Below are 15,151 nucleotides of genomic sequence, written 5' to 3'. Positions count from 1 at the left end.
AAAATATCAACATTAATGGGAGTTTGGAAGAAGTTGATTGTAACCCTTATGGATGACTTTGAGGAGTTCAGGCATCAATGAAGCAAGTAACTGCAGATGTGGTAGAAATAGCTATAGACCTAGAACACAAGTGGAGCCTGAAGATGTTACCGAATTGCTGCAACCTCATGATCAAATTTGAATAAATGAGGAGTTTGCATCTTAGGGATGAGCAAAAATGTGGTTTCTTGACAGCTATATTCAGAATTTCCCCCAACTGGATACAAACCAAATGCTCCTCAACTAAAGAACAGATAAAATAACTATGGTACATCCATACAATGAAATACTTCTCAGCCATCAAAGGGAACAGATTACTGATACACACAAAACTATGGCAAAACCTCAAATGCATTGTGCTAAGTGAAAGAAGCCAGACTCAAAAGACTATATATCATATGATTCCATTTGTGTGGCATCTGGGAAAAGCTGGATGGAGAATGGGTCAGTGATGGCCAGGGGTTAAGGGTGGGGAAAGGACTTGACTACAAATGGATAGCTACAATGGAATATTTATTTTTTTGCAGCTGTTGTGTATCTTGAATGTAGTGGTAGTTACATGCCTCTAAGCATTTGTTACAACTCATATAGCTGTAACCACAAGAGTGTATTTTATTATCAATTTTGTATATTAAAAAACAAGTTAAAAAATATACAACTTGAAATCTTGATACATTTTTCCTAAGGAAACTTTTCAACAATTCAATTATCTAATTGCATATACTTACATATTCATAACCAGCAAACTGTATCCCCAAACTAAAGTCAAATGGCCAGATATTAATTGAAACCTTTCTATTTGGTCTTTACACACTTTTGGGGAAGTCCAAAAACCTTCAGAATGGAATTTTACCACTCATTTCATCACTGTATGAATTTTGATATAAGTTTTAAAATTCTTTCCAATTATATAAACTCTTCCAATTCCATATTACAAATATGGTTATATGGTCACAATATTTGTTTCTGGCCTGGCATTTAAAATAAATAGACACTATCATATCATATCACGTAAAAAATGACATTATCATAAATGTTGTGATACACACACAATTACTATTATTACCATTAAGGGGAAAAAAATAAAATTATGCAATTAAACCATAGGCTCAGCCTTGATTCTTCTAACACTGACCTAAGAGATTTTTCAAATGCCTGCCATACGGATTTATGCCCTGTGGGGACTGGAAGAGTAAAAATGTTAAAGATTAAATTTTAACATACCCTATCAAAGAGTGCAAAAAGTTGTCTCAAGACATCTGAAACAGGCAACTTTAAATACTCTGCAAATTCTTCAATTCCAATTCTTCCTCCTTTTGAGGAACTTGCAATAGATGCATATTCATCCAAATGCTTACGAACACCATCCCAATCTAATCTAAACAAACAAAGAATTATAAACACACGTTATTAGCCCTTTACAATTCACACAGACCCTTAATGAACACTATTTGATTAATTTGTCAAAGGGAAAATATTTTAAGTGTTAAATTTGAAAAGGAGAATGAAACAGGTATTTAAAAGTACATATTGAACATGTACGCATTTAGTCTTTTAAAGGATATTAATATAGCTGATATTCATCCCAAATATCTCAGGGAAAGAAAAATAAATGAGAAGAAGAACAATGTGGTGGAATTATAAATGACTCATGAGAAGAAAATAAGAAAGCATATTTTAATCTAAACTACTAAGTCAATAGTAGTTATCGAGTTGTTACAAAAGAAATTACAATTCTTGCTTTCAAGGAATTTTCAGGCTGATAATGAATTCATATTTCTCAAAATGTTGTAATAGGGAGATTCATTACACACTTCTTCCAATATTAGTTATGAAAAATCAGGTTGATAAAAAAACATGGGAGGCTGGGCGCAATGGCTCACACCTCCTAGCACTCTGGGGGGCCAAGGCAGGAGGATCACTTGAGCTCAGGAGTCCAAGACTAGCCTGAGTAAGAGTGAGACCCCGTCTCTTCTAAAAAATAGAAATATTAGCCAGGTATCATGCACGTGCCTGTAGTCCCAGCTACTTGGGAGGCTGAAGCAGGAGGACTGCTTGAGCCCAGGACTTGGAGGTTGCAGTGAGCTATCATGATGTCACTGTACTCTACCCAGGGCGACACAGTGAGACTCTGTCTCAAAAAAGAAAAAAAAAAACCACTGGAAAATATACTGTAGCTTATATCACATTCTGTTTTTGCCTTGTAGAATTAAACAAATGACCAAACACGTATTTCTTCTGTGCCCAATTTCAGTGACTATCTAAACTTTTCAAATCTATGGAGTATTGTGAACATAACACCCAAACAAAGACAAAACATGTTTGTTATCTAGAAGATATAAGTAATATTTTCTGTACTCAGTTATCAAAATGTTGTATTATAATATTGAACTTTGATATAGAAACTGGTCCTGTAGCTCCTTCCTGGGGAGGTTGCCAAAGTCTATTAAATCAATAAATTCTGCAAATTCCTAATAGGACTGAGAACAGAATGAACTATAATAAGACAGGGGTTTGAAGGTTACACCTTTCATACCAGATAGGTCAAAAGAAATGTTCTAAATGGTTTAAACTACATAATAAAAACACAAAGGAGGGCTTTTACCTTTAAAAAAAGAAATACATACCCAGAAAAGAACAGTAGAACTAGGGTAAGCACTTAAAATTCAGTGGTGGTCAGAAATGCCATTAGACAAATCAATTTATGTTTCACATATGAAGTTCTGAGCACCACATATCAATGCCACCTAATGATGCTACCTTTGTAAAAGAAGGTGGGTGGCAGGACTGACTACCCTGAGCCATTTCCCAGTAGGGAGGTGGGTCTGTGTAGGTCCACATTTATTACCCCTTGGTCTCCTCCTGTGACCAATGTATATACCTACAAGTTAACTGTTCTTGAAAAAAAAAAAAGTAGATGAATATAGAAGATAAATCCACAACCCTGACTTTCCTAATAAACACCAAGTGTGTCCTAGAGCTGATCATTAATAAAGCAGGAGAAAGTAAACAAGTAGGATTTCAAATCCCTTTTGGACAACTTTATGAGAGTGTAGGCATTTTAAAATACACTTACTTCAATTTCCGGCTAATTTTAGTAAATTCCACCAACCCAGCTTCCATGGGCAATGTTAGCTGTCCTGCTGAAATCATCAATCTGCAGTCTTCATATGTGTGATCTGTTACTGGTATTCCCAGAGCTCTAGAAGTATTAAGAAGCAGACTGAAATTCAGTTTTTTAAAAAAGGAATGATTTTTCATTAGGCCTGTATTGGTTAACAAACAATAGCAAATGGAAAAGTATTTACCACTTTTTAAACCAGTAGCTCTGGCTTTTCTTTCAAAAGAGACTTATTTCTCTACTTCTTCAGACTTCCTGTGGCCCAAGTTAATCTCCTTATGTCTGCATGCTTCTGTTGCTTTAGCTGATCATTTTTGTTTTGTGTTTTAACAATAATAATAGTTGACTTGAGTTTCATGGAAAGTAATCAGAAGGTTCAAGTTCAAGTCCTAGTGGAGTCTTTTACCAGCTGTGGACCTTCTGCATTTCACCTAAGCCTCACTTTTCTCATCTGTACATAGGAATAACTACTCTATTTACTCCAAATGGTTACTGTTAAGACAAAATAGGAATGTCTGTAGAGGTACTGTTTAAACAGGTAAATAGCATTTATATGTACTGCAAGTGAACAAGCTATCCAAACTACTAGTCATCTGTGTTTTTTTATCTTTTCTAACTGGGAATCACCTTTTGCTACATAGCAATCTTCTAAAAATACTGAAATGAACTGATAATAAACTGATATTTCTTCTAAACCCAAACATCCTCCATCCTCAAAAGAGAGCATAACTCCTACTACCCACTTCACTATTGTTCAGTGATCAAATGATTGTGAATTTGATTTGGAAAACACATATATTAATAAAAACTTTAAAAACACTGAGTACAGTACATAAAACAATTTCTTGAAGATTTCTCTTCACTAAATTTTTATTCACAAATATTCAGTGAAAATCATAAAATTGTTTTCAACTATATTTGATTTTTGTTGAATCACTGCTAGATATATTAAATTTTGAATGAATGCAATCAGAATAAAACTTTTTTCCCTAAAACATTTTTTCTAGGCTATTTTTTGTTAATACATATTTTGGTTAAGAACATGTAACATGGAAAATAAAATTTTAAAAGATTTCAGGAATTATGATAATAAATAGTACAGCACAATAATTCAGAGTGTGTGCTTTGGTAACCGGAAATGTGGATTTGAGTCCCAGCCCAGTCACTACCTAATATGATTTTGGGCAAACTACTTACCCTGAGTCCCCTCCCCTGTGTTTCCAATTAAGACACATTTCCCTTGAGTCTGCTTTCTTACTTTTGTCATAGAGTTGCTGTAAGAATGACATTAGATAACACTAGCACAATACTTCGTAAATATTTATTTTTAGCTGTAGTTACACTACTACCTGACATTTATTTTGCTCTTTACTGTTTAAATGTTTTTGTCATATACTTTCCTACTTGATTCTCATGATACTCAAAACCACGAGAAATGCAAGGCAATGATTTTAATACCCATTTGACACATGAAGAAAGAGTCGTGGAAGAAACTTGTCTAAGGTTGCACAGCTAATCAAGGTTTTTCGTTTTCTTTATCCAAGGCCATTATACCTCCATGCCTCCAAATTCAGAAAAAAGCTGGCTAAACAAATCCCTTCTCTATTTTTAGGCACATTTCGGGAAGCCAAAATATCTGATATAAGTTCTCTACATTTCCAATACTTATCTTAGTTCCTACCTTTTGGACATAAGCTGATATGAAAATGTAAGAAAGGAAGAGAATAAAACAATATAAAAGCTAATTTTGTAGCTGTCCTGGAAACTAGATAAAACAAGTACACCTAAGTACACTTAGTAGCACAATATTTTTGTTTACTAAAAATTTATTATATTTTGAAAATAGAGGTATTCTGCAGTAAAATATTAAAAATATCTACATAAATAAGAATAAAACACATATGTAATTTAAAATTTGGCTATAAAGCCAAATTTCAGCTATGAAGTTTAATTCAGAGTTCCCACTGAGTTTTTACTAAAAGAATAAATGTTGCTGGTCTATTAGCTCCAAATCTACTACAGGGAATAGCAACAGAGTGGTGCCAGGGGAAGGTACACAGCTGGAGGGCTCTGGGGCTGCCTGGGTGGTAGTGCAATATAACACATTCTTTCATTACAAGACAGGGTGATTTATCTAGTCCGAATGGTGGCCAGTTAAAACTCCCTTAAGTGCAGGAAAATATGAATAATTACCTAATGTTTTACAGTTTCTAAATCCTAAATTTATAGCCATCCCTTCACAGCGGTGACTTTTTCCCTTTTTTGTGTATCTCTTTCCCTTACAAACGATCATTAATGCCTTTGAAACACCAGCCTTGGGCAGAGCTATATGAAGGCCAAGGGAATAGAAGGTAGGCCACGCAGGAACCATTTAGATCATCACAAACAAGGCTTTGTCTGACAGAGATGGGCCAGCCTGGCAGAATTCACCCTATGGAAGGCACTGACTGGTCTCTTCTGGTTATCGTATCCCTTCTCTGTCTTTCCAGTAAAGACACATTTCCTTATTTGGGGGCTGAGGCTGGGGAAAATACTTAGATTGTTTTACTGACAGTATCCCTGAGCGTATTATTTTATTTACCAAAATGATTTGGGAAATGAGGTCCTTAGGGGGAAAAAAGCCTTAAAACTATGTTAAATGATATTTACAAATAATTTTCAAGTTATTTACCAGTTACAATCACATATAGACACTTACTCTGCCATTAAACTCCGGACTCTATTGGCAAAAAGGACAGGATCATTTTTTTCTTCATCACTTGGTACTTGAACCGGCATAAACTGAAAGACAAATATACCTTTCCATAACAATCCTTAGGTCTAAGACAGTAGGTGCTAAATAAATTAATGTATACACTATCAATATATTAAATTCTCTACCTTTTTAGAGCATAGGTCACATGACAAAATAGAAATAACACTGGGCTTACACTCAAGAGGTCCCTATCCAAGCCCTGGGTCTGCCTGTGTGTTAACTAGTATGTCATTTATCTTTGCTGAACTGTCTCCTCAACTCTAAAAAGAGGGCTATGATCACTTACTTCCCTGGTTGTTATGAAAGTGAAATGAGCCAATGTCTGGAATTCTGAAAATGGCAAAGCTGTAGCTACTATGATGTTATTCTCAGAGTTGTATCTTCTATCACTCACACCCCTTTATGTGAAAATGTTCTTTATTTCTTTTCTATTTTTTAAAAAAGTTTTATATTCTCTATCCATTCCAACATCAACTAGATTTTTATTATTTCACTGAAATTTATGTCTTGCTATTTCTTCTGCTTTTAAAAAATAACCCTTAGTGTTGGCTTCCTAGCTTTCTGCTTGACATCATTTTTTTTGCTTTATCATTTTTAGTTTTATTTTTTTCTTCACCTGATATTCTGTGATGCCTCATTTGTACTGTCCTTATTTTTATATATGGTTTTCTAACATCAACAAGATTTTGGTGCCATATTCAAATCATTACATGTTTTTGAGCTCCTACTATATACCAGGCAAGATTAATAGGACCCTATTCTTGATTCAGAGAAGATCCATATTTTAATAGGATAGACAAACATAAAAATAATCCCACATGCTAAGTATCATTGCTCCTATTACCCTCAATTACAAATGGGGCTTAACAGCTTAATTAACCTACTCAAAGTCATATAAAGTTTATCAGATTCAAAAAGCTTTATTTTTCCCATTAAACCATCCTTTTTGGAGTATGAGAGTGAGGGATAGGCAGTGATTAATTTTGCCTGGGGGCAGGGAAATGCAGCCAAAGGAGGGAGGTGGTACCTGGGGAGAGGGTGTTCTACAGAAGAACTAATACTTGATCTTGGCTTTTTAAGGATAAGTATGATTTTGCCAATAGCTACTATCTATTAAATTGTAACTATAAACTAGGCATCATGCTAGTTATTTTATATGCATTACTTTATTAATTCTTCCCCCATTTTTGCCATAAAGAATTGGGGTTCACAAAGATTAAATGACTTGCTAAAAGTTTCATGGCTCAATTCTATGCAACAAATATTACTTAGGCCCCTATTATGAGTCAGATATTGCACTAAGCCCTGAAGACATGATAATGAAGCCCTTGCTCTCAAGGAGTTCTTCAGGCACTAGGGTGGAAATTTATGATACAATGAACCAAATCCACCAATAAAAGCTACCAGCCATTATGCACCTACTGTGTGCTGGGTACTTTATAAGAGTGGCTTCATATGATTAATTCTCTAAACAATTCCTTGAGGCAAGTCCTATTTGGCATTTGATAGATGAAAATGGAAGGGGTTAAACAATATAGCCAAGGCCACACAGAAGTGGCAGGGCTATACCACTTTCTTCAAATGGACCTGTTCTCAAATCTTGTGAATCATGTTAACCACTTCAGTATGGTGCTCACCGGCTGCGAAACCTTGCCCACAGCTGGCACTCATAGTCCGCACGATAGTTTGTGCTGTGCATTGATGATGAATCCGTTTTACTCTTGTGTGATGAGGAAAGCTTTAAAGCACTGAAAGCTTGTTTTACTTTATAGGCAGCTTTACTTGTAATGTAAATCAGAATAGGTAACATATGCATATATGTTTTCATTACGTTATTTTTAAATATTCACAATTTTATTTTGATAAATGAAAAATTAGAAAGTCATGTCACATCTGTTGGCTAAAGTCGACACTCAGTTGTGCGTGTTCGTATCACAGCTATCGTCAGCTACAATCGCTGGGCGCGTTTATCTGTGGCTATCGACTATAGTCGACACTCGTACTGAAGTGGTTAAGAAGCCTATAGGCATTGGTGAGTCCGAGATGAACTTTAAGCAAGGGTGTGACATGATCAAGTCCAAGTTTTCAAGTAGTAACTTCAGTGGTAGGGAGTGGATGCCCCAAGAGCAGGGAGAACACCTGGAAGCTACTACAATTGGGAGAGATGATCAGACCTTGAATAGAGGGAGTGAGGATGCAGAGGACGGCATGGATGCAAGTGGCATTTTAAAGCTAAGATGCATAGGAATTATAGCATAATGTGCTATATGACTTTTACTGTGCACATTTATATTATTAACGGCCTCTCCAAGGGGGGCTTGGCATGCCTTGGAAAGAGCACTCAGCTGGGGTTGCTGCCTGGGCTCTGCTGCAATCCTGGAAAAGCCATTTAGCCTTTGGGGGCCCCAGTTCCCTCTCCTGCCAAATGAGAAAGTTTGGCAGGAAGATCCCTAAAGTCCTTTCCCCAACTGGAATTCCATGTGTGGCTCTCCATTTTGCATCTATTCTTTAAGATGGAAAAATAAATTAAGCCACCAGAGGTCCCCACATACTAATATATCCAGAACTATCTTTGCAAAGAAATATTTCTAAAAATTCCCTCCGTCCTGATCTGTCAAATCTCTTATATTTGCTTAGTATGAAATCCAAGGAAGAAAACAGTAAGCTACAATTAATGTTCATAAAACTCTACAAAACAGTATAAAAATGAGTTTTAAATTGCCATATAATTCTTCATTTTAAAAAAAGCCAAATGACCATTAATAATACGCTTGATTTGTAGGTCATAAAAGCACATACTGAAAACCTTGAAACATAAATCGCTGCTACACCGTTAATCACACATAATACAATGAACTATGGGTTTGGTTTCTCTTAGTGCAGGTAATATTTTCCATAAAATGATTTTTAATAACTCTTATATTGACACAGCATTTTATTCTTGAGGAAAAAATTCCACTGAGACTACAAAATAATTAAAAGCCTGGATTTGACACTCATGGACCTTTGAGGCCCCATGCCTCCTGAGAAGTCATTCAGTGACAATTCTAATAAAAAGTCACCTCTCTTAGGATAAGATCTTGCCCACTATATCACATTTCCATTTTGTACAAAGTCATTCAAGGCTCACAGCATGAATGTGCCCTTTATTTGGAAAGAAAGATCAACTAAAGAGAGGAGAACATGATTGCTACTCTCTCTTATGGCCCCTAACACACATCTGAATATCCCATTGGCTTCAGGACCCCAAGTTTTCCTTTCTACCATCATCTTCTCTCATTAGCCTCAGTACTTCCACTGATGACCCATTTGCCACCCTGGCCAACAATATTCTCAACTCCACTTCAGCCATGGAAACCAACATATCTAATCTCCTCCTCCTGACTAGTTCTTCAGTCAGTTTCCCCTCATTATCCATGAGTGCTTATTTCTTCCCTACTCTGGTCTTGCTTATATTGTGACAACCTAATGGTCACATCAGGACCTACCTACTTCTTCCTCTTTATCCACTTCCTCTTGCTGCATGTGCCTTCTTATCTACTCTGGACTTGAGAGTCAGACATGTCCATGTGACCTTTCTGTCACCTAGAATCTCTCACTTCTCCAGACCTGCAGTGCCAATCACACATCCTCGATCCCCTCTCCTGGTCCTGCCCTCCCACTCCTGTTAGGGAACACTGAGAGGTGCTAAAGGAAGTGACACGTGTGCCATGCTTTTCAAGTTGCAATTTCACTTTTACCTCATTCTCCCTGGCCCAATGGCACTTTGCTTTCAACTTTATAAAGAAGACAGCCTATGTGACCTTCTTCTATTTCCTTTTCCATTGCACCTGAGACTGGCCCCACTGCTCTACTCCTCTGCCCATTTCAGACACAGTGTTATCTATACCTTCAACACATGTGACTCTGAGCCATCCGTCCCAGAGGAGGAGACTAATGGGCATGTTTCCCAAACAAATATCTCTTGTTTGCACTTTTGCTCCTAAAGTCCCCACCTCCTCTTCGGCCTTACACTGCACAAAAGATAAAGTCGAAATTCTTCAGTCTATTATTTAATACTACCCATTAACCAGAGCCAATGCTTTACACAAATGCTCAGCACTGGTAAAACTAGTTTCTTCACTGTGTGTTGACCATATCAAGCACGTTCCTCTCTACTAAATAAATGATGGGGAGAAAGAGGAAGATTGACAAGTGATGACACTATGATTAATCTTTTCTTTTTTCCTTGTAATAGAAAAGGATTTAAAGGACAATCTTAACAAATGTACAATTCTAGTTATTTCTGTGATTCTTCTTTTAAATCTTCAAAGAGAGAAAATGCAAAAGAAGAAAGATATTTATGAACATTTGCACCTTCCTTCCCCAAAGCACAGAAACATCTAAATGAGAAGGGGAGCATGAACAGAAGTTAATGCTTACTGAACACTCACCATGTGCCAGCACATAAGTAACCTTACTAAATCCTTGCAATCTTAAAAAATAAGTATTATCCCCATTTTGCCAATGATAACATAGGCTTAGAGAGGCTTAAGTAATAAGGCACATACAGGTAGGTAGTAGCAGAATTAGAACTAAAACTCCAGCTAACATTATTTTTATAACACTCCATTTCTCTATTAGTACGTACAAATTCCAGAATTTTACCAAGTTCCGGAAGAAATTAGCTTTGTTAGAACAAGTGTGTGTGTGAGTGTGTGTAGTGTGAAGAAGGTTTAAGAAGCCCATTTTATATTCAAAACTACAAATAATTTTAGTGTTTGGACATTTATATAAACTATACATAAATGTATTTTAACCTTCCCTAAGTGATTAGCTCTTTGAAAATTTAAAAAGCGGTATATACGTATAGGTGTTAATCATAGTACTCATTATTATAATAATTTTCATCCTTTCCTAAAACAGAAATTCTTTTTAAATGAGAAAAAAATCACTTGCTATTTCTTAAGACAATGAATTGCTCACCATAAAGTATATTTTAGGACCAATGCTATATGCCTAATGTTCTAGTGAGCTATAAGCTTTGTGAAAAAATTTTTCTAAAGCAAAATGCAGTAGTCTCCTTTATCTGAGTTTTCACTTTCTTCAGCTTCAGTTACCTGCTTTCAACTGTGGTCTGAAAATATTAAATAAAAAAATTCTAAAAATAAACAATTCACACTGAGCATGGTGGCTCACACCTGTAATCCCAGCACTTTTGGTGGCTGAGGTGGGAGAATTGCTTGAGGCCAGGAATTTGAGACCTGTCTGGGCAACATAACCTAACTCTGTCTCTACAAAAATTAAAAATATTAGCTGAGTGTAATGGCACACACCTGTAGTCCCAGCTACTTAGGATGTTAAGGTGGGAGGATGGTTTGAGCCCAGGAGTTTGAGGCTGTAGTGAACTCTGACCATGCCACTGAACTACAGCCTAGGCAACAGAGCGAGACCCTGTATCTTAAAAAAAAAAAAAAAAAAATTATATATAAAATAAACAATTCAAAGAAGACAGAATAATGGCATGCAAACATATAAAGAAATGCTCAACTTCTCTAATTATTAAAGAAATGCAAATCAAAACCACAAAGAGATACCACCTAACCCCAGTAAGAATGGCCTATATCAAGAAATCCCAAAACAACAAACGCTGGTGAGGATGCAGAGAGACAGGAACACTCCTACATTGCTGGTGGGACTGAAAATTAGTGCAACCTTTGTGGAAAAGAATTTGGAGATACCTCAAACAGCTAGAAATAGAAATACCATTTGACCCTGCAATAGCATTGTTGGGCATCTACCCAAAAGAGCATAAGACATTCTATTATAAAGACATCTGCACCCGAATGTTTATAGCAGCACAATTCGCTATTGCACAGTCATGGAAACAACCCAAGAGCCCATCAATTCATGAGTGGATAATTGAAATGTGGTATATCCTCACAATGGAATATTACTCAATCCTAAGAAATGACGGTGAGCTAGCACCGTTTATGCTATCCTGGATTAAGCTTAAGCCTGTTATCCAAAGTGAGGCGACACAAGACATGGAAAATGGGCTCTACATCTACTCGCCATCAAATTGGTACTGACTGATTAAAACTATGGTTTTCAAATGGTGGCAATGCTCACCAGGGATTGGGAGGGGGCAATCTTAGGGAGATGGCGAGTATTTTGGAGGGGAAGGGCATAACTCTAACCCTTCTTAGGGAAAGGCAAAGATATACAATGTAACCAAAATGTCAAAAAAAAAAATCAAAACAAAACTTTTTATCGGGTGGTGGGCAGGCGGTAGGGGGGAGGAGGAAAGGGGTGTATGCTTCCATAACGTGTGTGATGCACACCACCGGGGGGTTGGACATATCGGGGGGAGGGAGGGGGGGCAGGGGCAATATTTGTAACCCTAACAATATCTGTACCTCCATAATATGATGAAATAAATAAAGGAAAAACAATTCATAAGTTTTAAATTGTACACCGTTTTGGGTAATGTGATGAAATCTCACGCCATCCTGCTCTATCCCTTCTTTATCACAGGAAGGGTGGGTACAGTCCAGTAAGATATTCTGAGTGAGAGAGAGCACATTCACATAACTTTCATTATGGTATAGTATAATTGTTCTATTTTATTATTTGTTATTGTTCATCTCTTACTATGCTTAATTTATAAATTAAATTTTATCATAGGTATGTATGTTTAGGAAAAAACACAGCATATAAAGGGCTTAGTACTATCTGTGGTTTGAGGCATCAACTGGGGGTCTCAGAATGTATCCCTCAAGGATAAGTGGGGACTACTACATGTCTATAAGCCTACAGACAAATTGTTTTTATGCATCTATAAGATACTGCTTGGCTTCTAAAGTTAATGTGCTTTCAATACAAACTGAGATATAGCCTGTGAAGAAGGAAACTGGACAGTCCATGTGAATACCTGTTTCCATTCATAAACTACCTGCTGCATACTTGTTACTATACAGTCTGACTTAGCATGTATTCTCTCTCATCAGATAAACTAGCAGGCTCTTCATTTATGTCACATTTTGTGGTTTCCTACTAGCTATCTTACTCCCTGTCCTCTAAGCCATATCTTCATACAGGCAGGCTTGTGAAGTATCTGGTTGATAAAACTGATGGCTGAAAAACACTTTAAGCATACCCATTATGCCACATTATGACTCAAAGAATAACTTTCAGTAAAACTTTTCTGTAGACACACATGTCTTCATTGCTCAAGGATGTCAGAAGACCAATTGCACAGGACATGAGGTTTGGAATTTATAGTTTTATGATCTAAGAGTCAAAAAAATACTTTAAATCTCTATGTTAGGGGAGCAGAGAGGGATCAGGGAGAGGAGGTAAGAAGATATCCTTCAATATTACATTCACTAGACTTTAGATATACAGTGATTTTGGTAATTAAAGAATTTGGTAATCATCATTACTGAAGGGAAACTTGTGAAACTAAAGGTCACGGCAGTCAACAGAATGGAATGTCCTGTGACTTACAAGAGGAACAGTGTCTGAAAGGGCACTTTAACAATTCACTCAAAGCTCATTTGAAAAACCATATAACTAATATTATATTCTTAAATAATATATCTTGAATTAGGTTTACCTAATATTCAAGAAGTTCTAAAAACATATTCAAAATAATAACAAGGTTTTACATTAATTTTACAGAGAAATAAAAGAGAGAGGGTTCCTTCAGAACAACCAAGACAACTGAAATTGGAGCAAGTAAATGAACTGAGGCTGCTACCAATCTCAAGACATGGTGGAGAAGTTGGAGTTTCAAGCCAGGGCATGGATATATACTTAGTACCCTGGAACACATTGTCAGTTACATCTAGACAGTGGGGAATTAACATATTTAAATAGCATAAAATGATTAGAAGTTGCATGGGTAAAAGGTATATCATAAATCTAAAATAAATATAATTAAAATAAGAATACCAGTACCAAATCTGAAGTCCACAAATTCTCATCCTCTTGCTCTGCGCCACAATTCTAATTCATTAAATCTTTACTGATTCAGCTATTTCAACCAGCTGAAAGCCATTTTGTTTGTGAAGTTCTGGAACAAAGGATACCTTATTTTCGTTGCCAGAAAATATTATCCAAATAGGTCTCAGACCCAGCTGGAGAATGCAAATATTGTAATTTTTTTAAAAAAGAAAGAAAGAAAGAAAGCCATGACATGAAAAGGAAATGTGGTAATAGTGGTCATGGCAAAAAAAAAAAAAAAAAAAAAAAGAGGCATCTGTATACCTCTTTTTGTAACACAGTCTGACTGCTGGCACGTATGCTATATAAAAAAGGACAGTTCTGTGTGCATTTCCACATCTGTTCCTAGAATTTGCTTTAGCTGCAGAGGAGCAATTGAGAAAGAGGGACAGTATCTTGCGAAGAAGACAGCATGGCTCTTTTATGTATGGGTTTTCTTGTTTCTTTTTACAAAAATGAAACAGGGCTAGACTACCTAACCAGCTATTAAAAGCAGAAAGAGCAGTGCTTGAAGTACTCAGAAATGTAACAATACAGGGATTCCTGAAATGCATTCTACAGAACACTGGCTCCAAGAGACATCCAGAGAAAAAGGGATTCTCTGTGGTCACACATTTCAAAGGCACTGAGAAGTCTTCAGAAAAGAAACCTGATTCTTCACACTAGCACTTCCTAATTTTATTACATTAGTTATTTTTTAAAAAAATATCTAAGTACATCCCCAAAACTAGTGTTTTTTGGCCATAATGAGAGATGCTGAGCTTGTTTTAAAAGTGGAGAGATGTGGAATGTAATTAATAAACATATTTTTAAGGCAGGTAGACAACTTATATACCTCATGCAAATTTCACTGAAGTTAAACTCATTTTGAAATATAATTTTCCCTTCTTATCATTTGGCATTGCTGATAAGCTCTAAATGGCTGAATCACTAAGCCATCCAATAAAGTAAAATAGTGTTCCTGTGAATTAAATTCCACAGTTCTGTCACTTAGAGCCCTAGGCTCACTCAGAACTCTGCATTATATATGCAAACTCAAGGTTTTCATTCCACAATCCATGGCTGCAATGAGAAAATCCAGGTGCCCACTATTCTAACCCTCTTTCTTCATAGACTACCAGAGGGTGTCACTAAAACCCACTGGATTCTAAATTAAGGGGTCTGGTCCATATTATACCTTGAAACTAGGAATAGCTCTGAAGCCAACCATCAGACCTTAAAAATCTGGGCAGAATTTTTAGAATGTTCTA

At 36.3% G+C, this 15,151-nt stretch overlaps 1 protein-coding gene and 1 long non-coding RNA gene across 4 annotated transcripts in view; one reads left to right on the top strand and one right to left on the bottom strand.

Annotated features, from left to right (window-relative positions):
- The window catches only part of LPCAT2 (lysophosphatidylcholine acyltransferase 2), a 65,442-nt gene that overhangs the window by 27,952 nt on the left and 22,339 nt on the right, over positions 1-15,151 (bottom strand). For all 3 annotated transcript variants that reach the window (XM_012755950.2, XM_012755951.2, XM_012755952.2), the window contains exons 9-11: positions 5,859-5,941; positions 3,116-3,241; positions 1,264-1,417 (exon numbers count right to left, since the gene is read on the bottom strand). In XM_012755950.2, the coding sequence (XP_012611404.2) occupies positions 1,264-1,417; positions 3,116-3,241; positions 5,859-5,941 (363 nt within the window). The remainder of the gene's footprint in view (positions 1-1,263; positions 1,418-3,115; positions 3,242-5,858; positions 5,942-15,151) is intronic.
- Positions 1-15,151, top strand: part of LOC142862607 (uncharacterized) — a 61,452-nt gene that overhangs the window by 38,312 nt on the left and 7,989 nt on the right. The window lies entirely within an intron of this gene.

The sequence above is a fragment of the Microcebus murinus genome, chromosome 20 (assembly GCF_040939455.1).
Source record: "Microcebus murinus isolate Inina chromosome 20, M.murinus_Inina_mat1.0, whole genome shotgun sequence".
Lineage (NCBI taxonomy): Eukaryota > Metazoa > Chordata > Mammalia > Primates > Cheirogaleidae > Microcebus > Microcebus murinus.
This window is presented reverse-complemented; position numbering and strand designations above follow the sequence as displayed.